Source organism: Mandrillus leucophaeus, unplaced genomic scaffold, assembly GCF_000951045.1.
Source record: "Mandrillus leucophaeus isolate KB7577 unplaced genomic scaffold, Mleu.le_1.0 Scaffold1008, whole genome shotgun sequence".
NCBI lineage: Eukaryota > Metazoa > Chordata > Mammalia > Primates > Cercopithecidae > Mandrillus > Mandrillus leucophaeus.
Window position 1 is genome coordinate 893,708 of NW_012098188.1, and position 27,010 is coordinate 920,717.

Below are 27,010 nucleotides of genomic sequence, written 5' to 3' on the forward strand. Positions count from 1 at the left end.
CTCCATTAAATCCATCTTTGCCCTAATGGTAGTCGTAATGTGTGATTCACCCTCCTGCACTTGCATCTGCTCTCACCATCTGGGATGCCTTCACGGCTCTACTCCACTATTTTCTTGGCTTAACAATAACTTGTGTGTTTTCCAGGGTGTTGCATTTGCTGGAAATAATTTAAATAACTCCAACTTGCTCTCATGTTCATGGAGCATACCAATGTTTTCCTGCACAGATGGGGAAAAGGCACGGGGAAGAACAAAGTCATTGTACCTGTTCTGTGGAATTATACTCCAGTGTCTGGGAGAAGACCCAAAGTCAGCATGTCTGTAGCTCAAGGGAAGCCAGTTTGGACATTGTTTCCATAGGGTTATCGACATCACAAGAGTGGTTTCCCTGAGCTATGGGCATTCAGACTAGCAGGAAATGTTTTGAAAGAGCAGAGTTCAGAGTAAACACACTGTCTTTCAATTCTTAATCCAGTAATGCCATTGTATTTCCTGGACTTTCTCTTCTTGCAAAAGATAGAGATTGGGTAATCAGGTACAGCCATTTGCTGTTTGGTATGGCTACCAGCTGAACTTGCCCTGGGAGGTGACCCAGCCTGTGCCATGGAGCAGGTTGCACAGATGCTCATTGCATCATTTCTATGACAGACGTCAATGCAAAGCTCTGGACACAGATCAGCCAGAACTTCTCCAGCAATATCCAACTGGAGGTGCAACCTTAAACCTCCAGCCTGAGCCACAAGGGAGGGAGGACTGTGAGTCGAGAATGGCCAGAGGCTATGAATAATGGACAAGGAAACACAGCCCTTCAGAATTCTTCATATTTGTGATGCTCTACCACACCATCGAGACTCAAGTTCATGTTACAACTAGGTCTTTGCATTGGATTTTACCATCTCTAAAGCTGAAGATACAAAATTGAAAATGACGTTTTCCTTTGCTGACACCTTGTACATCAATCACAGGTCCAAGCCTTTCTTTCCACTTGAATTAAAACATGGACAGATTGATCAACGCCTTGGTAAACTCATCGTTTATGTTTTGCAACCTCCTTAATCCATGCAACCTTCAGTTTGCCAGTCATAGCTTCTTTGCAATATCTTCCTAACTCCAGGGTGATCTGTTTGCTTTATGTGCAGACTTATGGTGTTAGTCGAGAGAAGCACTTCTTTCCCCAAGATCCTTAACACCAGTGCTATTGGTGGGCCCTTCTAGGGACTGTGGGTCCTACCAGAGATATCTTAAATATAAGGTGAGCTAGTAATAAAAATGATAAGATGGTGCATATATCTGCTTAGTTTTCCATTATAGACGTTTTCTCATCTATGATTTTTCTACTCAATGTAATGGAGGTATAGGCACATTTTAAGCAAATATGCTTTACACATCTGTGAAAAGAAGAGTTATCATAACAATAATGGTAAGAATAATGACAGCAGTTACCATTTATTGAGCCTGTCTTGCAAGCCAGGCACTAAGCTCACTATTCAAAATATATGACTTCATTTAATCCAATTAATTAATTCAATTATTTCAAGCAGGCTGAATAAATTCATGGAGGAGGAATGTTGTACTAGATTTTTTGACTGAGCTATAATTGGGCCACGACTTTAAAGCAACAGGTATTCAACTCTAGTCCTGACCCCTAATTTTGACCTCACTTTTGAAATATACGCATTGGTATTCAGTGGAGTATTATTTAGAACACAGCTTTAACTCCAACTCATGGATTCTAATATATATTTCCTTTCTATGCCTTGAAAGACTTAACTAGCAAAACTAAATGTGCTTGGAATGGTTAGATGGCAGAAAAAGTATTACCCAAAACACCCTTGTAGTACCCATAGCTTCTACTTCCTCCACATCCCTTGTTTAATTTTGAACCCAGACATCTTTATAGTATCTGAGGCAAACTCAAGAACTCGGGACTTGATAGAATACTAGAATACAGGAGTGAGAAGAAAACTGTCAGAGGCCATTGGTCCAAATGGGCTTGTCTTATACACAACCTGCAGCTCCAGAGCAGGAGACTCTCTCCAGCAACCAGATAGGTCTACTGTCTGTATTCAATTCACAATCCAGAACTCTTCTCATGCAGCCAAGAAGCTCCATAGTGTAGTGGCTGTTGGGCAGTCCTGACACAAGTTGCTCAACCTACCCAAACTTTGCTTTGTTGCCTTTAAGCCAGAGGTGATGATAAAAGTATCTCGTAGCATAGTTGTAGGGATTACATTAAGTAATCCATGTTTAGACACATGACTAAGATAGTGTTTAGAGACGTGACTACAATAGACTAAATGCTTTTGCATTTTAGCTATTGTAAGTCTTAAATGTTTATTATTATTGTGTAATTGTGTTGCAGCTAATTATTGATAGCATTCAGATGCTCTCATGTACTTTTATTAATCCCATCTGAATTAACTAGCCTAATGGTCTTTTAACGGTCATTCCATCATGACCATTTTAGCATGGTCATGATAACTGATAACTTGATTCTTTGATAATTTCTTACGGTATCTTCTTGGAAGATACTATAATAAATGGAAGATACCATGGAAATGATAGAAATAATTTATAAAACAACATTAAACACTATTAATTTTAATTTGAGATGTAAATTCCAGGTAAGACAATATTAGTTTCAGGCTCAAGAACCTGAAATTAGGCTTGCAGCTGTTTAAACATGGTAACATCATTATAGACTTGATAAGACTCAGATATTAATGATTTATAAGCTAAATTAATGTAGAGGACCAAAATCAATACTCTATACAGTGGATTTTCAACTATGTATTACAGTTAAAAGGTTTTTTGGCTCTCCAGACCTACCTTGGTCTGGCCACAATGCCCTTACCCCATCTCTCTCAAATTTTATTTTTTTAAATTTATTTTAGAGATGGGGTCTCACTTTGTTGCCCAGGCTGCAGTGCAGTGGTGCAATCATAGCTCATTGCAGCCTCAAACACCTGGTCTCAAGCTACCCCTTCTTCTATTTTTCCTGCTATGTACTGTTTCAATCTCTAATCTGAGGTTGCAAAAACCTCTTTCTGCAAAGTTTACTGTTTTGTCATAAATGCAGATTTACTGGAAACTCAAATAGAAAGTAGAGAGAGAGAAGAAAAACATATACAATATCTACATATCCTCCATTCTTGCTGCACTGTTATCACTGAGTTTTCTGATACCCTAGTTTACTTCGAGCTTTCCATATGAGTGTAACTGAGGCATACATTTAAAATCAAGAATAGGATGATGGAAGAAAAAAAATGCCATTTTCGACGATGTGGATTCACCTGCAAGAGCAAGGGATTTAACATTAATGCCATTGAAAGCATGCTATATTCTGACTACAGCACATATGGAGAACAGCAAATTAGTGGGCAAATGGGTCACACAAAGAATCATTGAGGAATTCAGTGGAAAACAACTCCAGTACTGCCACTCATACCAGATAGTCGAGGAGAGGCAATGAAGAGTTTCTCATCTTTATGTCCCTAGTGGCTACAACTTGCCTTGCCTTTAATCATAGTTTAATTCTTGATACTGCCTTTATGTAGAAGTTCCATTCCTCTACTCTTTAAAAAGTACCAAGTAAAGAAGTCCAAAATAAACATTTTTGTGGGGCTCATGTTCAGGGGCATGAATAGTTCAACTGTCACACTCTAGGAGGCTGCCCAAGGGCACAGAAGTCTAACCCTGAAGTAGAGATGGCAACAGAGAACCAATGAGGCTTGCTGCATTGAACTAGCATTTAGACAGCAGTCACCTTGAAAGTCATTCTTCTCCCTCCCAAAACAGAGGCAAGTCCTGCCACCCTACCCACTCTTGCTTTAAAAGCACAAAGGGAAACCAATGCCAAATATCAGGCAACTGGCATTGAGACAGTGTGGTACCAGTACCATGCTGTTTTGGTTACTGTAGCCTTGTAATATAGTTTGAAGTCAGGTAGCGTGCACAGGAAAAGATGACTTTGCCCAGTGACCTCCATCTTCAGTCCTAACTAGACTGGTTCAGTGGCAAAGTGAGAAGAGTATTCCTTGGAATACTCTTAAATTAAGAAATGCTTCAAGCGGGACTCCGATGCAATTGCAAGCAGAGGGACTGAGGAATTTCATTAGAATAAAGATCCTCCTCCAGGAAATGACTATTCTGTGAATGGTCATCTTGGCATATGGCATGCAGTGGATCAAAGCACATGGCATGCAATGCAGAACATGGTAAGGAATGACAAGACTATGGACCAAACCAAGCAGAGGCCATCTGCAGAGCCACGAGTAGCTAAAGGATTTATTGGCTTTGGGTGAGACATGGTGGAAGGAAATATGCTACATATTATGTGTAGTTTGGTGCGTGCTTTTGTGCAAATCCATATGAATGTGGATGTATATTCTATGGTATGGATCCAGGCAGTAACACCACTTGTGGATGTTATAACTCAATGTATACTGTTCTGTGCAAAGATTCCCTTTCCATCTCCCAAACTGAATAGACTGCAACCCTTCTTGGCCAATGATATCTGAGCAAGACCCCCTCCTGCCTACAAGAGCTGTGTTTTGTACAGATGCATCCCCATGCTGGGACACCCTCTCAGGAAGTTCTGCAAGGATAAAGTTACAAAGAAGAAGTAACACAGAAGCATCTACTCTGTGTGTAAGTATGGTAATTCTCTCTGTTTCCAAATAAATTGTAATGTCATTTCACGTCTCTCCTTCTCCTATGCTTAATTGCAAGGCAGCACTATGCAAAACCAAAATGTCAAGTCGTGTAAACAAAACAAAATAGTTTTTCTCAAAGTCAGTGCTCAAAGCTTCAAAGATTGTCAAAGAAGCTTGTTTTCTCTAGGTTTTTTTCTTCCTAAAGTATGGTATATTTACTTGCTACAAATCGGATGCATAAACGCATTTATAGATGGTTGTTACTGATGAAACTTGGCAGACAAGAAATAGCTGTTGTCAGTACAGGTATTTGACAGGTAATTCCACCTTCAAGTGATTAAAGTTAAAAGACTTAAAATGCTGTAATTTTGTCATTTTTGTTTTGTTCTGGCTATTGTCTTACTTTAGAATTAAAAAAAAATGATGACAACAATGTTCTTTCACTAACAATTTTCTACAAACTGGAAGCATGAATAGGTGCAAAAGTTAGATTTTGCCATGACTGACTAAATGGAGTTCATTTGGATGAGCATCACTGAGTATTTGTTTTAAAATTTAAGTAATTGATGAACTAAATTAGTTAGGGTACACCCACTGTGAGTGACCTTAAATAAACGAAATGTTGTGCTAAGTATGGCAAGCACCAAGGTAATCCCAGAAACAGCAGAGGTCTGTTCTGTTTCATTTTTTGCTTCAATGGTATCTGGGGTACCCAATGAAAGAGATCCATTTTGCATTTGGGAAGGAGTCATGTATGAAAGTATATGCTATGTTATAATCTTCTCTTTTTTCTACTTCTTGAGAGCAAATAAAATGACTTACAGAATCCTGTTGTAAAGAAACTTCCCTTCCCAAGTGCTTACCTCCCCAAAAAAGCATTCAGCCACTGTTGCCCCCAAACCAGCGGCTCTGCATGCCATGTTGAGAGATACAGTCCAAGTGGGTGAGCCCAGAAATCAACCGAAGACAGACAGTTAGCTCCCAGCAGACTCTGTGAGCAATGCTGGATTCCTACTCCACGAGGCTTGTCAGAGAAGTGACTCTTCAGATTGCAGGCAGAGAAGTGTGCTCACATGATCTCAGATGACAAAGCTATGGAAATATTTCATTTACTCCATTTCTCTCATGGTGAGATACCAAACCAACGAAAGGTCACAAGACTCGAACACATGAAATTGTGTCCCCGGAGAGCTATGGCCATTTGCTCCCCTTTCCTACCAAAAAGCAAACTAAAATATATTTGGAGGAGAGACGGCAAAGTCAAGATGCACAGAAAAGAGAATCAACTGATGCTGTGATGCAACAAAAGCTCTGTGTGGAGGTTTCCTAATAATAGTGAACGTTTGTCCAGTGCTTAATACACCAAAGGCACTCTTCAAAACATCCCCAGCAAGAAAGGCAATGAAATGATCCCATTTTACAGAGAAAGAAGTCGGGGCTCAGTGAGAGAGGTCACTTGCCCACATTTAACAGCCAGGGGTTGGTCAGTGGGGGATAGAATCACATGCAATCTTGTCACAGCCTGTATCCTTTCTTGGCACCGCTGCTGCCATCAATATGTTGAAGTCAGAAGTGGTATGATATCATTGTCCCAGTATACACTGTGGGGGGTGGAACCATATACACATGGCTCTGAATGTTGCCTCTGCAACCTGCTGATTTTGTGAGCTTGCTGAGACTAGTTACTATCTTTCTATGCACCTTGGTTTACACATCTTTAAAATGGGATAATACAGTTCCATTCTCAGAGGCCTGCCATGAGAACTACTATGAATGCATAACACCTGGCAGACAGTAAGTATACAGTAAGAGAAGAACAAGTAAGTTTATTAGTAGTAGTATTATCAGTGGAGCAGATGGCAGTGGCAGCGTGACAACAGGACACAGTCTAATGTGACAGTGAAAACCAGAAGAGCAAGGAGAAGAGATGGCAACATAGCACTGAACCCCTAATTTAATGTTGCCTGTACCATTAAGGGCCTTTTGGTTTTTGAAAATGGTCCCATGATGCCAAAGAAAGGGCTCAGATCAAGAATTGTCTGCTTTCAATTAAGTATGCATTCATTCATGGGATAGAAATGTCTTCTCTTCAAATGATCTCAGCAGTTGTATTTCTCTTCCCTCTTTTCTAAATGCAGAAATCTAAACAGCTTGAGCACTGGTTTCATAAGATTCCAGAAACAAGCAGAACATAGACCAATTTCTGCCTCCTTCTTTTCCCTAGCTCTCTTTGCAAAAGTGACATAACTACTCTAGAAGAAACATATTCTGTCTGTAATCCCAGCACTTTGGGAGGCTGAGGTGGGTGACTGACCGAGCTCAGGAGTTCAAGACCAGCCCAGGCAACATATTAAAACCCTGTCTCTACAAAATACATACATACTTACAAAAATTAGCTGGGTGTGGTGGCACATGTTTATAGTCCCTGCTACTTGGGGGGCTGAGGCAGGAAGATTGCTTGAGGCTGCAGTGAGCCGAGATCACGCCACTGCACTCCAGCCTAGGTGACAAAACGAGACCTCATCTCTTAAGGAAAAAAAAAAAAAAAAAAAGAGACATATTCCTGGCTTCATGACCATCATAGGAATCTGAGTGGGGGACATGACTGTACACCTGGATACAAATGAGATCCCACAGGTAAGGATCCACAGGTAAGGGCAGGATGCACAGTAGCACCAGCCAGCTGCTCCCTCCTCACTGCTTGGGGAAGACATCTGGGAGCAAAGCAGCAGGCTCCCTTTGGAGACAATTGAGAAAAGCCCCTCCTTCACTTGATTTCAAGGCTTTGTGCTCCTCGTCCAAGTGGGAATGGTAGCACCAGAGGAAAATAGCTCTTGGAGGGTACAGTCACCAAACCATCCCTCCCTCCCCTGTGTGCAAACTACTTTCCCAGCCCTAACCTTGCCCCTGCCTGCTCACATGGGTTGCAGATCACTGTTGCTGTCCCATGGGACCAAGGGAAGGCCAACCACCTGATGACCCTCACCTCCTCCTAAAACCCCACCCAGAAATGGTGGCTACAGAAGCCAGTCCAAAAATGAGGCTGTCAGAAGCCATCAGCAGCTCCCAGAAACCATAGGTTGTTCTTGACAGCTCTAGCAGTTGAAGCCCTCCTTGTGGTCCTAACTCATCTGGCTAGTGGATGCCATGACCACATGAGGACCTCATGTACTTGTAAGGGGAGCTTGGCTTCACTCCCAATCTCCTGCAGTGACAGTGTAGGTTTGAACTAAGTATTGCTGCCCACTCAAGGGTGGATCTAGCTTGATGAATCAGCTGATGCTAGACCTCATGAGAAGAGACTACTGGGCTACAGCCACCTGGCTTCCAGTGGTTTCATTATGGTAACCCTCTGCATAGCCCTTGCAGAAAAGATCCTAACTGGATTCCTACCACCTGAAGACAAAGTATAGCACTGGGCCACCAACACTTGTCCTACCCAAGTTCTAAGAGGCCCCACACCAGCCGAGAGTACTGATCAATCAAGACCCAAATCCACAAGAATAGGCAAATAACACATGGTCCATCTCACACACACACACACACACACACACACACACACAACTTCCTCCATTGATGAAATATCTAACTGTAAAGCATGAAGCCATACACATATTGGGCGAAAATACAAGGGAAAGGGTGTATACATATAGGTTGAGTATCCTACATCTGAAAATCTGAAATCTGAGACGCTCTTAAGTCCTAAACTTTTTGAGTGTCAACATGATGCTCACACAAAGGAAATGCTCATTGGAGCATTCTGACTTTCAGATTTTTGGATTAGGGATGCTGAGCTGGTGAGCAGAATATAAATATTCCCAAATCTGAAAAAATTCCAAATCTGAAACACTTCTGGTCCTGAGTATTTTGGATGAATATTTGCGTATTTTGGATACTCAACCTGTAATTTGTAGGGGAGTAAGAAAAGCTTATTTAAAAAAAAAATCTTCCAATTATAAGCCCCAGACATCATGAAGGAAAGGTCAGGTCTAACTACAAAAATTTATTGCAAAAGACTCTTTAAATAGAATGAAAAGACAAAAAAAAAAAAAAAAAGGTAGGAAAAATATTTGCAACATACAATAAGTAAAATGTTAATGTTCTTATCATATAAATATTGCAAACAAATCAATAAGAAAAAGATCTACAATCCAATAGAAAAGTGACCAAAGAATATGAACCAACAATCCTTGGGAGAAGAAATATAACCCTGTACTAACTCCACACACAATAGAAAAAAAATAGTGAACTAGCATTTGTCACCTGACAGATGTAAAAGAGACTGATAATATCCAGGGTTGCTAAGAGTATGAGGAAATTAGCGCTCTCATTGATCATCAATGGGTGTCCTACTATCATGGTGAAAAAAAGAGTATACCTATTTTAGGCAATATCAAATGAAAGCAAAGTTTTTATGCTCTTTGATCCAGCTAAGTCTGATCTTGGCTGAATTTTTATTTCAATACTATTCCACCAGTTCACACAGCTTTACAGAATATTCACTTATAGCACTACTTGAAAGACAAAAAATAAAAAATAAAATAAATTTTTTAAAAAGGAACTCAGATGTCCCTCACAGAGGAATGATTAAACGAATTGTAGTCTAAGAAAGGTAAAATGAACATCGAAATGCTGATTTGGAAAAATGACCAAATAGATAGTTGAGTGAAAAGAGAAAACTGCAGAATAGCATATAGAGTTTGTGTAAAATATTCTTAATAGTCATATCTTGATATTACTATGTCATACTGGCAACATATAAACAATAAATCTATCCAGCAAACTGTTATTGATGCTACCTATTTAGGGGTGAGATTTCATGAGGCATTCTCTTTCTGTACTGTTTGTGTCTATATTCTTCGGTTTTGCATACTGCGGATTACTTTGGTAATCAGAAAAACATGTATACAAAGTGTAGAAAACACTAAAAAAAAACACAGAAGACTGAGGCAGCGATTTAAAATTTTTTTCTGTTGCAAAGTGGTATATGACATGCTACTTCACATTCATCCCCAGAACTCTGCTCTTGAACTACATTAAATCACAGACCTTAGCTCTCAGTGACCTCATCTCAAGCCCCTGCATGAAAAGAAAGCTGTACAGACATCGTAGAAAGGCACAAGAAAAGCATAAACTCTGGGACAGTCAGCGAGCATCTCACAGCTACTCTCTCCTCCAACCCACGCCTCGTCACTCACAAAGACTTCCCAAACACACACTTCTGAAAGTGACAATCAATAGAAAATCTTGACATACGTGATTTTATTTCGATTGACCAAAAACTCACTTTCTTCCTGCAGTAATGAAAGGAATAAGAACCCTAGATAAAATTACATTCCAGTAACAAATGGTCTATCCTATTTGAGAAAGCCTTGTATTTTAAAAAGTGTACACAAAATACTCCCAAACAGCAAAACAGCACATATCCTAAAGTGTACTATATACCTTTACAGTCAAGCATGTAACTGACAATTTTTAAACTGTCTCTTTATTAAATACGTTTGGCAATCGCGGAAAGAGAATCACGCATAAGTGGGTTTGTATTAGTCATTCCTTTGCAATGTAGGGGTTGTCATCACCTCCTAGATGTTTTCTTGAAGTTTCAAAACCTCATTATGCATGTTGCATTCAGGTAAACAGTGGTCTGTAATGGAAATGATTTCATTTCTCTCCTGTCTAGATCTGCTTGAATAAAAAATTGGTTCATTAGGTAGTGGAGGCTTAATACCAGCCCCTGTCAAAAGTCCCTGAGAAGATACTGTCTATCTGCAATTTCATGATTATCATAGCAATCTCAGCAATACGGGTGTGCGATGACACGATCAGAGGTCATATTTCATCTGATCCAGAGCTCAGCTATGACTGCAAGCATATACCAAGAGTTGATAGTCTGAATAAACCATGGATTTCCTTTTTTATTTTTTTAAACTGCAGTTTCCACTGTGGGGAATTAACATTACGTTAGCATTATTAAAATAAGTAGATTTCACAAACTCATTTTTTAAAAAGTGTGATTTAGGATGCAGTGGGAGATAAATTTAATGTAAAATATCATGTGTAAACACACACACACACACACACACACACATAACTTAAAGCCTTTTGAAAGACATTTCCTAAAGGGGATATCCAATGACGAAAAACACCACTGTGAAAATAAAGCCCAATTTGTTGCTTCACTTGAGTTTTAATCATTGTGTCATAGATGACTTGGGATTCATAAATGAAAAGTGTTGGCTGAATATTTAAAATATGCCTTGTAAGTGGTCATGGATTTCATCAGGTCCTCCGATAAGCATTAGGGATTAAGGAAAGATTCTGACTCCACTGGATAAATGGCAACAGATTTTTTTGTAGTTTAATTATTTTTTTTAAACACAAGAAAAATGTCTGACCTATTTGGGAATCAATATAATGTGGTATGTGTAATTTTTAAAAAGAGCTGCTCTCTTTCAGTCATCATTTTAGTAAATATTTTATTTTTTTAAATCATAATGCCCAATGCTAGAACATGTGTAGTGAACTGGTACAATAAATTGGTACAATCAATGTATTTTTCTGATATTTATCTTTCTCCCATTTGCTTGTATGAGCTCTTCCTATATCTCAGGAGTTTTCTTTTTATTTTATGTTGATGATGCACATGGTTTTTAAGTCTTTTGTCATTGGTCTTTTTGTTCAGTTTATGTTATATTTTTACCTGACATCAGGAAATTTTAGATTTCATGAAGTAAAATTCAGCAACCATTTTCTTTGAGTTAGTTATTTCTTGGCTTTTGTGCTCAGAAAGACCTTTCTCAACTATCCTGTATATCAGATAAATACATCTAAATATATTTTCTGGAATTCTTCAGTAGTTCCATTTTCCAAACACAATCTGCATGGGGAACTTATTTGAATATATGAGGAACAGCAGGAATAGCACAGTATGTAAGACAGACCAGATTAAAATCCTAGTCATCATATGTCATCTCCATGACTTTGGGCAACTTACTTTAATCTTCTACACTTCTTGTGAAATTGACTTCTTTATTTTGAGCATCACAATATCCCCCTGCTTCCTCCTCTTCATCTTCATTATTTTCATCATTATCACCATCTTCACCATCATCATTACCACCATCATCAGCATCGCCATCATCATACCCATCATATCATCATCACCATTATCACCATCATCACCCTCATCAGCATCACCACCATCACCATCATCATCAACACAACACCATTATTATATCATTTAAGCACATGCAAAACAGCACAATGCCAGATACTAGGGAATTAACTACAATCGCTCTCCTAAAAGTTTAATCATACTATCACAATTATTGTATAATCCATTCTTAGCCATCTGCCTTGAAGGGTCACCTTTACATTTACATTTTACATGAAATTCTTTTTCTGGGCTTCCTGCTCTGTTCCATCATGCTGTCTAGTCTGGAGCCAGTGTCACATGGCTCTATTTATTTATTTTTATTTGAACTCTATGAAGTGCATGTTTAAAACAAAATGAAAATTAAAAACATATTTAAGAATTCATGCCATACCCAACCATTGCTGTGGAAGCAGATGAGAGAGAGACTAGGGGATACATTTGCTTTTCTTAAGAGTTTTAAGACAAAATGCTTCCACGTTCTATTTCTTATTGCTCCAAGTGCATCCCCCTGCACATCACATCCCACTGGGATGTGTGTCATAGTCATGAAGAGATAACCAGTTGTATAGTCTCAGCAGTTAGCTCTTAATACTGTCTTAATGCCATTGAGCTAACAGATGGGGCTGTGCTGGACAAAGAAGGAAGCCAGCTTGCTTAGTGTGCATGGACCACCTCCCTGACTCCCTGAAACCTATTAAAAACCTGAAACATTGGCAGGTAACCAACGATTGAAATAATTTTCAAGCCTCAATTTTGAGTGTTTGATAATATTGGAAGCTCAGTTAATGAATGAGCGGTCCATAATGGCTCTACATTCCTCCTTACAAAGTAAACCATTATGCATCCCCTCTCTCTGCCTGGCTATAAACCTCCACCATGAAAGTGAATGAAGATAATCAGCCCTAGAAATCACAGGACAGCTGTGCATGGCATCTTTGCTGGTGCACTGTCATATGAAGGCACCAGTTGAACACACTGGCTTCCCAATTCCATGATCTCCCCAACACCAGGAACTTGCCTTCCATTCATCATCCAGCAGGCATGCCATGCACCTGGGAATACCTGGAATGATTCAACCTCTGGAATATAAACACTTCTACTCTGTCCCAGCCTTCCAACACCTTTGCTGCAATCTTGTTTGAATCTCCAGTCCATCATCACAAGCCACCAGCTCTCTTCCTTCCTCATCCCCCACCACCATCCACCACTTCAGTCCTTCTGTTGCTAATCACTCAAATTCCACTGCCCAGTTGCCTTTTGTGATGCTCCCTGCTAGCAAAACTTCAATCATCAATAAGTTTGGTGATCCTACTTCCTGGCTCTGCATTGAACTGAAAATCTACATACCTATGTGCCAACACCCAATTCATGGTCTCCAAGCAGAGATGAGCTCAGACAAAGCCTGATAAGTCATCCCTTGGCACAAATTCTTCCATTCCTCTTGAAAGAAATATCCAACCTCATTGACCTCAGCTCCTCAAATATCATTCTCTGTAATACACTATAATTCTAAAATTTACAGGAGCTACATTCACTTGTCCCTTTTCAGCCCTTCTTGACGTCTCTGAAGTACTCGTTGGTATTGATCTTCTCTCTTGAAATGCTCTTTGCTCCTGAATTCCCTGACCACACTTCTCTGAGTCTGTCTTACCAGTTTCTGGCTGTTCTTTTGGTTTTCTTTTGGGGGTTCTTCCTGCTGTGACTTTCCTTTGGATGCTGGACTGGCTCTTCCATCCTCACTGTGCACCAGAAGTGAGCACATTATTGTCACTTTTTAAAGAAGGTTGCATTGATCAAAAATAAGAATGTTTAAAAAATTCAAGATAGAAAAGTGATGCATTAAATCCCAGGGGAAATATACAGCCTTAAGATCCAAGCTAGACTCTGTATAGGACAAAGAATGTCAAAGAGAACATGGGCTTTTGCTTTTTTGGGTCTTACAGTTTTTGAGAAGGAGAGACATGAAGGTTGATTTCCAAACTCTTATCCTGGATTAGATGGAAACAAACTGTGGGTCACAAGTTGCTCAACTGACTTAAATATTCTTGCAGAACAATCTCATCCATGCCCATGGTTGGACTACTATTTCCATATATAGGAGAAAACCAAGTCAACCTTATTTATATCTGTGCTCCTAGTAATTCCTGGCACCTTAGATCAGGCCTTGCAAATATCAGGCACCTGACCTCCATACTTTCACTTTTAAAATTTCCTTATTGAGTACCTAATGTGTACCTGGTCTATAGAACTTGAAGGAAATCAAAATATTTTACCACAAAATATATTAATTTCATATATGCTGAGATGGCTGTCAGAGAGCCTGCAAGGAGAGCTGTTTTTGTGGAGGAGATTTGCATCTGTAGAAACTCTGTATTCATGCAACCAGGACTTCCCTCGTCCAGATCTAGGAAACATGAAATGAGAGTCCTAAACCTTAAAGATCTGAAAGAAATGTTTACTGGCCAAGCATGTTGGCTCACGCCTGTAATCCTAGCACCTTGGGAGGCCAAGGTGGGAGGAACACTTGAGCCCAGGAGTTCAAGACCAGCCTGGGCAACATAGTGAGACCTTGTCTCTACAAAAAATAAAATTATTAGCTGGGTGTGGTGGCACGCACCTGCAGTCCCAGCTACTCAGGAGGCTAAAGTGGAAGGATTGCTTGAGCCCAGGAAGTCGAGGCTGCAGTCAGCCAAGATTGAGCCACTACCCTTCAGCCTGGGTGACAGAGCAAGATCCTGTCTCAAAACAAACAAACAAACAAACAAACAAACCATTTGCCACTTATTTTATCAGAGGGCTGCCATGATGCAAGCTCCCATTCTTTTTGTAACCTCAATATGGTATACGAGCTTCGGTATCCCACAGAGTGTTACGTAACCACTCTGTGATGCTCCCTGTGTGCAGGTTAATACAGTTTTTATGACTTTTCTTCAATTAATCTGCGTTTTGTGAGTTGATTTTTAGAGAAACTTCAGAGGGTGAAGGGGAAGTTTTCCCCGTGGCCCCTACAGATTCTAAAAGTAGATATCTTCTACATACATTGAATCAGAGGACTTTTGTCCATGTAAATGAACCTATTTACAGAGGGGTTATTCATTGCATGCTACAGTCCATACTTTCACAATCACTGTAGTCCAAACCTCCTAGAAAGAGTCTGTTTTAAAATGGATAATCCATTACAACCATGTCTGATAATCCAGGCCCTGCTTAGAATTATGCTGCAAGTTTGAAGGGCTTAGACCAATACCTATGCTTCCCCATTGCCAGAGTTTTCTTGTGTTTCTTGAGGTTCTTGACACAATCCTGAGCTCTTACGAAAGAGGCTCTCCAATTTATTCTCCATCCCTCAAGATGAGTTGAGTGCATGGTCCGTGCTGCTACATTGAGTTGCACACGACTGACTAAATGTCAGGCATGGTAAACACGCATTCATTCTGTAACATCCCCCAAGCTCATTGCATGAATTCACCACTTATTTTTCCTCCAGGTTGGTTCTCTGTGCCCAGAGGGTACAGTAGCAACGTCCAGAGTGAGATGGAATCTCACTCTGTTGCCCAGGCTGGAGTACAGGGGCACAATCTTGGCTCATGGCAATCTCCACCTACCGGGTTTAAGTGATTCTCCCATCTCAGCCTCCCAAGTAGCTGGGATTACAAGCATGTGACACCATGCCTGGCTAAGTTTTGTACTTTGATTAGAGACACGGTTTCGCCATGTTGGCCAGGCTGGTCTTGAACTGATAACCTTAGGCGATCCACCTGGGATTACAGGCATAGGCCACCACACCTGGCTAGGAATGTTTGACTGGAAGCCAGATATTTGTTTTAGCATTCACCTTATTCTTCTCTGCTTGAATGTTTCTTTGTAATAGTATAGAACTTGCTAGTCTAATCCTGAGCAAAGGCTGATTTATGATTCCTTCATGTGGCTCTATTAATAGCACAGGGCTCTGAGTGAACACTGATTGCATGCAAATTCCACTTCACAGACTAGCTGTGATAGATATAATGGTGTAAGCTGTAGATAAGAAACCCCTGGTCAGAACTACATCCGTCCTTCCATGTGACCCCCAACCATGAACAGGTTTATGAAAAATGTCAGTCTATTTCCAAAGGAAGAGAAACAGCCAGAAGGACACGCCTCCAAAATGCTTGTAGCATACTGGAGAACAATGAAATTTTACACATTTGTTCCTCCCTGATGCTTGGGCTGCTTCAGAATTAACTGGAATTGAAAATCAGACTTTGCAATAGCACCATGATTGCCTAAAGAATTCCACTGTGGGTGTGTCCTGCTGAAATGATATGGCTGCTACATCCAACATGCACAGCACCCCTGCTCTTCCTGCTTCCAAACTGTTCAAGCACTTTATCTGCACCTCCCTCAGGACATTCCTCACTTTCTGCCCTGAATTGTTATAGGATCTCCTGAAAGAATCTTAAATTTCTTAGTATCTTGTATGCTGAACATTCTCCCCTAAACCTATAGTCTTATCATCATTGCACCCTACTCCCACCCTGCACTGCCAAAAAACATTTAAGCACACAGTTAGCATCCAGTCAACATGACTAATGAATGAACTAGATCTTTCCTGGAGATATGTTGTTGATTGTGCACTGACATGATGCACGCTTTCTTATTACATGGAAAGAAAAGAAATAAAGTGGTGTAGATTTCAGGTTCTAGGTGGGACACCTGCATTTGAACACATGCTCATCCATTATGAATTCTGTAATCTGAGGTGGGTGTACCTAACCTGCAAGCCTCACTAACCTTACCTGTGGAATGGGAATGATGAGAACATCACCTGCTGCACAGGGACCACTGGCAGCACAAAATGAGGCAAGATGTTGAGACTCAGAAACTGATATCCCCAAAGATTGCCTTTTGACATGCTAAACCGACGAAGCCTCAAGTTTCTCTAACCTCCCCTTCATTCCACACACAGTTTCTCCCATAGAAGGTGGAGTTCTTTTATCTGCCTAAGATCCAGACCCCCCCAAGGAGAACTTTTTTTCCCTTCCCCTCCCTGTAATTTCATTGTCTATTGCAGAAAAGAAGACCAAGATATGACTACCCCCGAGGAGACCCTTTTCCAAGTACGATCTCCAAGGATCATTTAAATTACAAGTTAATTTCTGTTCCTGTATCAATAATTCTCCCTAGCAATCATTTATTGCCCCTCAACAGAACTCTTCTCCCTGATCCGCATAACCTGTGTTACCAGGATCCAAGCCCCCATCATATATATGTGTGTGTGTGTGTGTGTGTGTGTGTGTATATATATATATATATATTTTTTTTTTTCCCCTGGAATACAGTGGTATGATCTCAGCTCACTGCAACCTCCACCTCCTGGGTTCAAGTGATTCTCCTGCCTCAGCCTCCCAAAGTAGGTGGGATTACAGGCACGCACCACCATGCCCGGCTAATTTTTGTATTTTTAGTAGAGACGGGGTTTTACCATGTTGGACAGGCTGGTCTCGAACTCCTGACCTCAGGTGATCTGCCTGCTTCAGCATCCCAAAGTGCTGGGATTACAGACGTGAGCCCCCACGCCTGGCCCAAGCCCCCATCCTTTCTGTAACCTCAGGATGGTGTATAAGCTTCTGGACGCCATTGGGAGGTTGGGTCTTCATTATGAAGGCTCTTGTGTACGCACATTCAATAAATTAGTATGCCTTTTCCCCTATGAATCAATCTGCCTCACGCCAGTGATTTCCTGACAACCTTTATGGGACCAAAAGCCTACGGCTCCCACAAATACATGTGCTATCAGGGCCCAGTATGGGGCCAGCTCTCAATGTTAGTCACTCTGATGATTAAAATCATGTTGACCACCCCGTGAATTCGCACAGAAGAATCATATCTCCTGGATTTCTACTGCCCTTGCATGGTTGTACTGAGAAGCCCCTTCTGTAGCTCTCACAACATCTGTACGAAGTCAGTCTTTCTCTAGTTACTGTAACAATATGAGACACAGCACTCACTCAGCTAAGGATAAGGCAGTAAGCCACAATCATGAGCAGTAGAATTGGTGTACAGTTACATAATAAAGGCTCTTGGTCATTGAATATGCCTTTTCAGGCTTAAAGAAACCTGCGGGGGAGAAAGTGATGATCCATAGAATTACACAGCCCTCAAACATGTGGAGAGAACATGCTCGGAGTGACTGAGATGCGCCCTCACTAGTTAACCACTTCCATCTCAGTTTTCCTTTGTGCAGGGAGTGTTTCTTCTTAAGCAAATCTCCCCCTTTTATTTTATTACATAATTATTCAGAATGCAACAGTCCCCTCCTGTGCAATAAGGAAAAGCCCTTCTTGGAAAGAAGAAATATTCTTTAGAACACTCATATGTATCAGATTTAAAAAAACAAAAAGTTTCTTAAAAATTCATGGAATGCTTGGGGGAAGGATTTTATCTTTTGGCCAAAAACAAACAAACAAACAAACAAAACAAAACAAAACAAACACAATCTTCTATAAATCAGGGGCTAAGGCAGGTCTCGAAGATTGAAAAGACTCTCCAAATACTTTAGAGAGAACTAGTAGTGATACAACACTGGAAGTTAAACTTTCTAATGAGTCAGGCATGTATGCCGTGCTAATTAAATAAAATGTAATCAACAGGTGTGATGAGATCAGTGTGAGGTTGCTTGATAGCCAACAGAAGTCTTAGAGTTGCATAAGCAGCCTGACACATTAAAATAGAACATTCATTAAAGAGAGAAAATATTCTACTGATTTACACTACTAAGATGTGAAAAATATATATTGATTTATGTGCAACATTTTAGAAAGGAAAAAATAAAAGGATGCCGGCTTGTATTGGTATATGTACAAGCCATAAGCATAATGTACTCTTCTTATAAATCTTGTTAGAGAGAATGTTCTGGTTTTGTTTTTCCTAGTTATTATTATAAATGGTACTCACTCTCATTACTTTATAGAATCACAGACTATCACAGAAAAAAGAACCTCAGAACTTGCCTAATTTGAATCCTCCTATCAAGATGATAGAGGAGAGGCCTGAAGATGTAAAACTTCTCCCAAGTTCACAGAGATAATTACAGAAACATCTAGAAGCTGGAAGAAGAGTCCAGTCTTGTTTCTTAAGAAGGTGCTCCTTCCATGATTTAAAACAAAACAAAACAAAATTTGTTCTGACAATCACCACAGTAGGTGACCACCACTGCCATCAATTTGCTGCTTTAAACAAACAAACAAACAAATATAACTGGGAAGCAACTTTCACGCATTTCCAAAACATCTGGATCCAAAGGTTAGAAACTACTGAGTTAGTTCACCAAAAGAAATGGAGAGAAGAATGAAAGGGAGAAAAAGTAAAAGGAAACAAACATATGAAAATCTTTAGCGACCTGAGTGAGTACTGGAATACGGACAAAATGGTATCTTCTGTCACTCTGATACTATCCAGATGGGCCCAGCAATGTAAAAGTAAGAGGCAATGCTGCTAGAAAAGACTTGAAATTGTGAGAAGTTCCAAGTAGACTGGAATGCTGATTTTTCATTCCTTTGCGTAACTCACACACCAAGGCCTTCCCTACCTCATTCCGCACGAGGCTGCATGCTAGCCAACTCCTTAGCTGTGTACAGCTAAGAGACCCCAGGTGTAATCCCCCATCCTGGGACCTCTGAGCTCTGCTTCCCAGTTATATTTGTTTGTTTAAAGCAGCAAATTGATGGTGGTGGTGGTCACCTACTATGGTGATTGTCAGAACAAATTTTGTTCTGTTTTGTTCTGAGCTCTGCAAGAGGGATGATGATGTCCTGTAGATATGGAAGACATGCATTTTAACTTAAACAAAGCTTCAGTAAGGAAGTCTTCCCAATGTCAGTGAAAAATGCCACGTTTCTTAGAAATAGGGTTATTTGCTCAGGAAGGGAGAGAAGGAGTTTGGAGAACAAGGAAACCTTTGCCATCCTTAGATGCAGCAAGAAGAACACAAGGACCTCGTCGCTGTTGCCCTGAGAGCCTCGCGAAGTGTGTAGCCAGCTGCAGGTATTCTGGATCCAAAATCCATCACGCATCTAACTGCTAATGACAAGGCATTGTTCATATTTCATTGTTGATAGAATAAGGGATAATAAGGACTAAAGTTTTGTCTCCTTTCCTCCATCAATCTCTTCCATCTGCAGCCCACAGACTAGACCTCCCCTGAAATGTATCCACTGGCAACTGCAGACATGCACAGGAGGGTAAAGATATATATATTTTTTAAGAGACAAGGTCTCACTCTGTCACCCAGGCTGGAGCGCAGTGGTACAATCATAGCTCAGTGCAGCCTCAATCTCCTGGGCCTTGAGCCTCCCAACTAGCTGGGACCACAGGCATGTACCACCACACCCAGCTGATTTTTTTTTTTTTTTAATTTTTTGTAGAGATGGGGTCTCCCTATGTTGCCTGGACTGGTGAAGGTACTTTTTGTATTCTATTTACCTTTCAGGATCAATGCATTTTTGGTTACCTTCAAAAAACCCCATACATTTGCTGTCTCTAAAGGCATCAGCAACATAGATGGAAATACACAGGAAAGAAAACACAAGGAGGCAAAGACTTACTGGTTTTCTAAGAATTCACTGAGGAGAAACGTACCCACACTCCAGTCCATTTCCTCAACAGCATCCCCGTAGACTCCGTGTTTACTTTTGCCGGCAAAATCCTTGCTGGAGAAAAGGGCCGTGTGCACATGGAGGTAGGACAAGACAAGCAGGAACGGAGTCTCAGTGTTCCTGCAAAAAAAAAAAAAAAAGGGAGAAAAAAAAGACCACGGATAATGTAAGTATGTCTGCCACCATTCTGATTAGGATCCACCTATTATCATAGCGGGCAATTTGAAAATTCACAAAGTACTACAAGTTAATTGCCTAATATGGTATCTTCTGTCAGAGAAAGGTAAGTCTCTGTTGTGTCTCTAAGAAGTGACTTATTGTTACCCTCTATGGATCAGTAGGTGAAGAATTATGTTATTGAGACTTCCCCCAAAGACGCAACTCAGGAAGAGATTTAATAGAAAATTGCCTGTATTTGTTTTTTGTTGTTGTTGTTGAATTCTGTTCTTCCTTCTCTATATGGTGATTAATATGAATTCAAGCACCTTGAAAATAGTATTTCTTTGGGAAAAAATTTTATACACAAATGCACATACACACACTACTAGAAAGACTACCTTTTAAAAATTGTAATTGATATATGCAAACAATTATACAAATATATATACAAATTTTGTATATATATGTATCATTTGACATATACAAATAATTCTTGTGTAGACTTGTTGGGGACAATGCAATAATACATGTTTACCATGTGGAATGATTAAATACAGCTAATCAAAATATTCATTTTCTCATATAGTTGTTATTTCTTTGAGGTGAGAACATTTAAAATCTACTCTCTCAGCAATTTTGAAATATACAATACATTGACTATTTTAATGCTTTGGGGAAGAGGGATTCTAGTCTGTGTGGCTAGCCTCAGGGGAGACTGAGAGATGATTCTCTGCTGGCCGTTTCCTCTTTGTCTTCAGTATTCTCTAGTTGCCCTGTTGGGGCTCAGAAAAGGGAACCCTAAAACAATATTGTTAAGCATCTCCTACAGGCCAGACATGGTTCTAGCGTATGGAGATTATTATTTTATTATTATTTTCTATTTGAGATAGAGTCTTGCTGTGTTGCTCAAGCTAGAGTGCAGTGACATGATCTTGGCTCACTGCAAACTCCACCTCCTGGGTTCAAGCGATTCTGTCTCAGCCTCTGGAGTAGCTGGCATTAAAGGTGTAGCCATGCCTGGCTAATTTCTGTAATTTTTTTAGTAGAGATGGGGTTTCACCATGTCGGCCAGGCTAGTTTAAACTCCTGACCTCAGGTATCCTCCTGCCTCAGCCTCCCAAAGTGCTGGGATTACAGGTATGAGCCACTGTACCCAGCCTGGAGATTCAATTTTTATTAGCAAATGCTAATAAAGCATGTGTTTCATGACACCAGAGTCTTTTATGTGCTCTCTTCTCCCACCAGACCACCAGGCAGGAATGTCATTTATATCATGGTGTTCCTGACACCTGCAAAGTGATTGGCAGGTGGCAGAAATTCAGCAAATCTGTTATTGGATGAAATATTACATCTGCTTTCTAAGCATTGGCAGCCCCGCCCAGCAGTCAAGTGAATGACAGGGCCTTGGGAATGCAATGTGAACTGCATTGTGAATGGTTTATGTTGCATATGGTTTAGACTTCTGCCTAAGTCTCTTGTTACTTAGAAGGGATGTGGTTTATGTAACGGTTGCTCTAGAGCAAGGATTCCTCTGCAGAACTTCTGTCCTAAATCTCTTGTTACTTTGAAGGAATGTGGTTTATGTAGCAGTTGCTCTAGAACAGAGATTCCTCTGCAGAACTTCTGTCCTCAGTCTTTTGTTACTTTGACGGGACATGGTTTATGTATCAGTTGCTCTAGAGCAGGGACTACTCTGCAGAACTTCTCTCCTAAGTCTCTTCTTTCTTTTACGCGGTCATCTCCCATGGTCCATATCTTTACCAGCCAGTAAAAGTTCAGAAGACTATATATATATATGTAGCTAAATTAATTTTTCTTCTATGTATTTCTGGCTTCCTTAACTTCTCATGATAGCCAAAAACATTCCAAATTTTGGACTGGGTGTCACAAATATTAATAAGTTTTCCTGGAAACAATAAACAGATGTATGCTTTTCTAAATGCATTTGTATTTTGCTAATGTTAGTATACCTTGGGCTCCTTGAACTGCTCACACCTATGGCTGTAACATTTCATTTTTAAGGTCAGTTCTTACATTTATTAACCCCTACTCCTTTGAAAGAGAAAATCAGCACAAAACAGCACTTTGGGTTAGAGCTAAGCCAGGCATCTTCAGTTATCTGAAAATAGGCAGATCAAATCTAACAAGTTATTGGTAATCATTAGTACCATGTTTTATTATTCCAGTACTTGGTGGCAAATTTTTTTTACAATAATATGAAACAAGGAAATGCTGTTAATATCTCACAGGAATATGAGCAACTGTTACATAAACCACATTCCTTCAAAGTAACAAGAGATTTAGAACAGAAGTTCTGCAGAGGAATCCTTGCTCTAGAGCAACCGTTACATAAACCACATCCCTTCTAAGTAACAAGAGACTTAGGCAGAAGTCTAAACCATATGCAACATAAACCATTCACAATGCATGTCTCACAGGAACTGGAATAAGAAGGCAAGCAATGAGAGCCCACTGGACCTGGTCTATAACATTCACTGTTACATCTCAGAAAGAAAAGAGGACATACTACTGCTTAGATGGAAGCACTGGAATTGTCATCCTAGCTGATGACTTACATATGAGCATCTCTACCAAGCCACGTGTTTGGCTCCTTCTAAGAGAAGATGCCCTTGAACGGAGCCACAGTATGTTAGAGAGCTTGGCCGCACAGGGCAGACCGTGAAGCCTCCATTCTACTTATTATGGGGAAAGTTTATTCACACCTGGGCAAATTGCACCTCCTTCCCCAGAAGCAGATTGTGTTCCCCTAAACTGGCTTAGATTCCTCAAAACGAACATGAAATTACAGTCTTTGTGTTCCTAAATAGAGAGTTACATTATGTATGAGAACAATCTCACTGCAATTTTACTCTCATCTGTTCTCCCATTTATTTTTAGATTTAAAGTTAAGGAAAATAGATAAGAAAGCTTAAAAAGTCAATCTCCCAAGCGCGGTACATGGTCATACAGGATGTGAGTGACAGAATTTGCTGAGAACGAAGAGCTATTGCATGGATTGAAATGCCCAGCACTGGGCTTCAGTCCAGTTTCGACTTGGATTCTCCAATTTTGGATAGCAGTCCTCTTGTTCAAAAGTTTAAAAAAAAAAAAAGAAGAAGAAGAAAGAGACATCCATCAACATGATTGGCAGGATCATAAAATTGTGCCATATTAAAATGTGAGGTGGAAATAAGGAAATAAATGATAAGGATGACACAACCGGCAAATAAGAGAGCCTGAAATAAAAGCTGGTTCATGAGGACTGAAAGAACAGTTGAGTCAAAGATCTGAGCTTCAGGGTTCAATCAAGGCTACAGAATGTGACCTTTGTCTTGGAATGCAGGGGAATCCTCCTTAGAAGGGGAGAAGGGAATCAATGTGTTTATTATCAAAATTCACATATTTATGGAACTCGTTTTCTATCATCTCTCTATAAAGCAGTGGTTTTTCATCCTATAGGGGTGACATCAGAGATACCAGTATCTTTATGTATACTCTGTGCATCGAGTAGAGTTGATTAGGTTTGACATACAAAAACAAACCCAGAAAACAGAGAAAAGCATACTTGGCTTGCAAAAACACTGTTCCAAGATTTACCATCCAGGAACAGAAGTGAAATCAACGGTGCCTGGGAATGTTGGCTAGCCAGACAGAAATCACTGACTTTCCTGCACACACCTGGGGTGTAACTGACAGCCTGTGCCCAGGTGAAGGAATTCTTGCTTTGTGATATTCTTTGAGAGACCAGGAAAGACCATTTGCTTCACACCCAGGCTCAGGAAGGAGATCTGGGTCTCCCTTCCTCTCTATGACCTTGAAAGCTGAATGACACATCAGCAAGTTGGTGGAAGAAAGATTTCTCAATAACAGCTTAACTCCTTTTTTATTAGCTGGAGTACTTCAGTAAACAACTCTTTTGAAAATTTATTGCCACTGTCTTGCACACTGTGCGAAAAGATAGAACTTTCAGCTGCTACATGCCTGCGCTCCATTTGTTAAAAATACAGAAGGCAGCCCTGAGCCTTTCCAGCAACATGTAATCATTCCGATCTCAGAATCAAAAGATTTACATTCTATAGAGACAGGAGTGAAAATTCAGGCAAGAAGATGGTTAAGGCATTTTGTTTCTGTCTGTCATAAAGTATACTTTTGATGGTCTTTAGAATAATAATCTTCATCTGAGTGTCTGACCTTTATTATTGTAGTATTGTTCCAACTGCAGTGGGCATAGGGAATAACGGGAATGCAAATAGGGATGTCAGTGAATTCCTTCTGGATACCTTCTGCTGCTGGTAATTAGAGTATGGCATAAACCAGATAGCGGTATCAACAGTCACCGCCCCCCCCCGCCACCCCCACGAATTTCATGTGACCACCTCTGCGTGCAGCAGGTGGATTTATACATCCAGCTGTTCATGTCTTCTATCTATGAGTTTTGCAGTTATTAAGCAAATGTTCTGCTGACACACGATACCAGGCACTAGAAATATAAAGAGAGACTGGAACGGACCCTGCCATCAGCAACCCACAGTTCAGACAAGAGCATCAATGGTTAGTCCGAGCTGTCTTAAGTACCCTTACCCAGTGCTGCAGAGAATGAATTCAGAGAAGGAGAACTTATCTTAACCTGGCAGGGGTCAGAATTTGCTCCCAGAAAGAGGTAGCTTTCAATGGTTCACATAGCATGACAGCGTTTTTGAATGTTTTCCATAAACATGTAGGCTTTCGAGCTATTCACAGGTATGATATTCAGAGATACAGAAATACACGGCTAGAGAGGCATTTCCAGGGTCAGGTCTAAGTTTTCTTCATCTATGCCCCAGTCAGTTGAGAATGCCATGGACCCACTAGATCTAGTATGGCAAAAGACGAACATCCCTCGGTACCTGTATTGTTACAATATGCTCAGCCTGAAATCAGAGGTTCATCCAAAAAAGAAGCCCTCCCCTCCTTTTTTTTTTTCAGAGACAGGGTCTTGCTCTGTTGTGCAGGCTGGAGTGCAGTGGTGCAATCATCGCTCACTGCAGCCTACAACTCCGGAGCTTAAGAGATTCTCCCACCTCAGCTTCCTGAGTAGCTGGGACGACAGGTGTGCACGACCATGCTGAGCTAATACTTCCTTATTTTTTGTAAAGACAGGGTCTCACTATATTGCCCAGGTCTTGAACTCTTGGCATCAAGCAATCTTCTCACCTCAGTTCTTAAGTAGCTGGGACTACAGGCACATACCACCTTGCCCAGCTAATATTACTTTATTTTTTGTAGACACAGGGTCTTGCTGTATTGCCCAGGCTGGTCTTGAACCCCTGAGCTCAAGTGATCCTCCCACCTAGGCTTCCCAAAGTGCTAGGATTACAGACATGAGCCACTGTGCCCATTGCCCTCATTTTAAAATACATATCCCATAGGCCCACAAAAGTTAGAAACAAATCATGTGTTATCTACAGTTACTGAATAATGTGACTTTTTGATAATTCTTTAATTATTTAAATTTTCCATTTTTGAATGAGCATCTGTGTGTGTCCCTCTGTATTGCCCTTAATGTTTAATCTGATTTACTTTTCTTACCATGAATTAAAATCAATATCACCCCATTCCTTTCTGGCTTACACTATTACCGAAACTAATGAAACCTCCTAAAGATCCCTTTATTCAAAAGACACTTTGAGCCAAATCACTGGTATTCATCACAGCCACTTACACTGGAGTCCAGCTGGAAATGGGAGAGGATAGGCTGGAGGCACCCAATAAATGCATTTCACGATTGTGACTGTACCAAATGGTGATAGCAGTACATAGACCAGGACAAAAAGTCATATCTTCTTCCAATAATATATTTATCAGTTGTCATAGATTTTAGGGAATTATGATTACACAAGCAATGCTCGTAGAAAGGAGTATTTATTTATCATTATAGACCATAGGAAATGGTAGGAGAGATTCTTCCCCATGGCTCGCCACTAAAGGTATAATCTTTTCATGTAGGCGTTTCCCCCCTACCCCTTGATTACTGACACTTTCCATCATGCTGATGTTTTGGTGTTTTTTCTGTGGAGAGCTGTCACGGAGCAGGGCTTATTGTTGTCAGAACAGGAGATCTTACCACTCCGGGAAGTCAGAGATTAAAAAAGAACTCTACATAATTTCCAAATTTTTGATTTGTTATCCATAAATCCTTTGCTAATTCATTTATAAAGAACAAGAGTTATCCTACATTGAGCTTGACTAAAACTTACTAGCTTTTATTGAAATTCTAATTATAATATCTCAAAATATACATACATATATTTAATATATTGAAACAACTTAATAAACTTCAGCCTGGAGAACTTTATACTAATGGCAAATTCCAGATAAATCTACAAACCCCATAAACGTATAACATACTATACAGATTATGTGGG

The 27,010-nt window shown here is 40.2% G+C and overlaps 1 protein-coding gene across 2 annotated transcripts in view; it reads right to left on the reverse strand.

The window, feature by feature from the left end:
* The window catches only part of STS (steroid sulfatase (microsomal), isozyme S), a 206,672-nt gene that overhangs the window by 60,737 nt on the left and 118,925 nt on the right, over positions 1 to 27,010 (reverse strand). For both annotated transcript variants that reach the window (XM_011974178.1, XM_011974180.1), the window contains one exon: positions 20,431 to 20,567. In XM_011974178.1, coding sequence (XP_011829568.1) covers positions 20,431 to 20,567 — 137 coding nt within the window. The remainder of the gene's footprint in view (positions 1 to 20,430; positions 20,568 to 27,010) is intronic.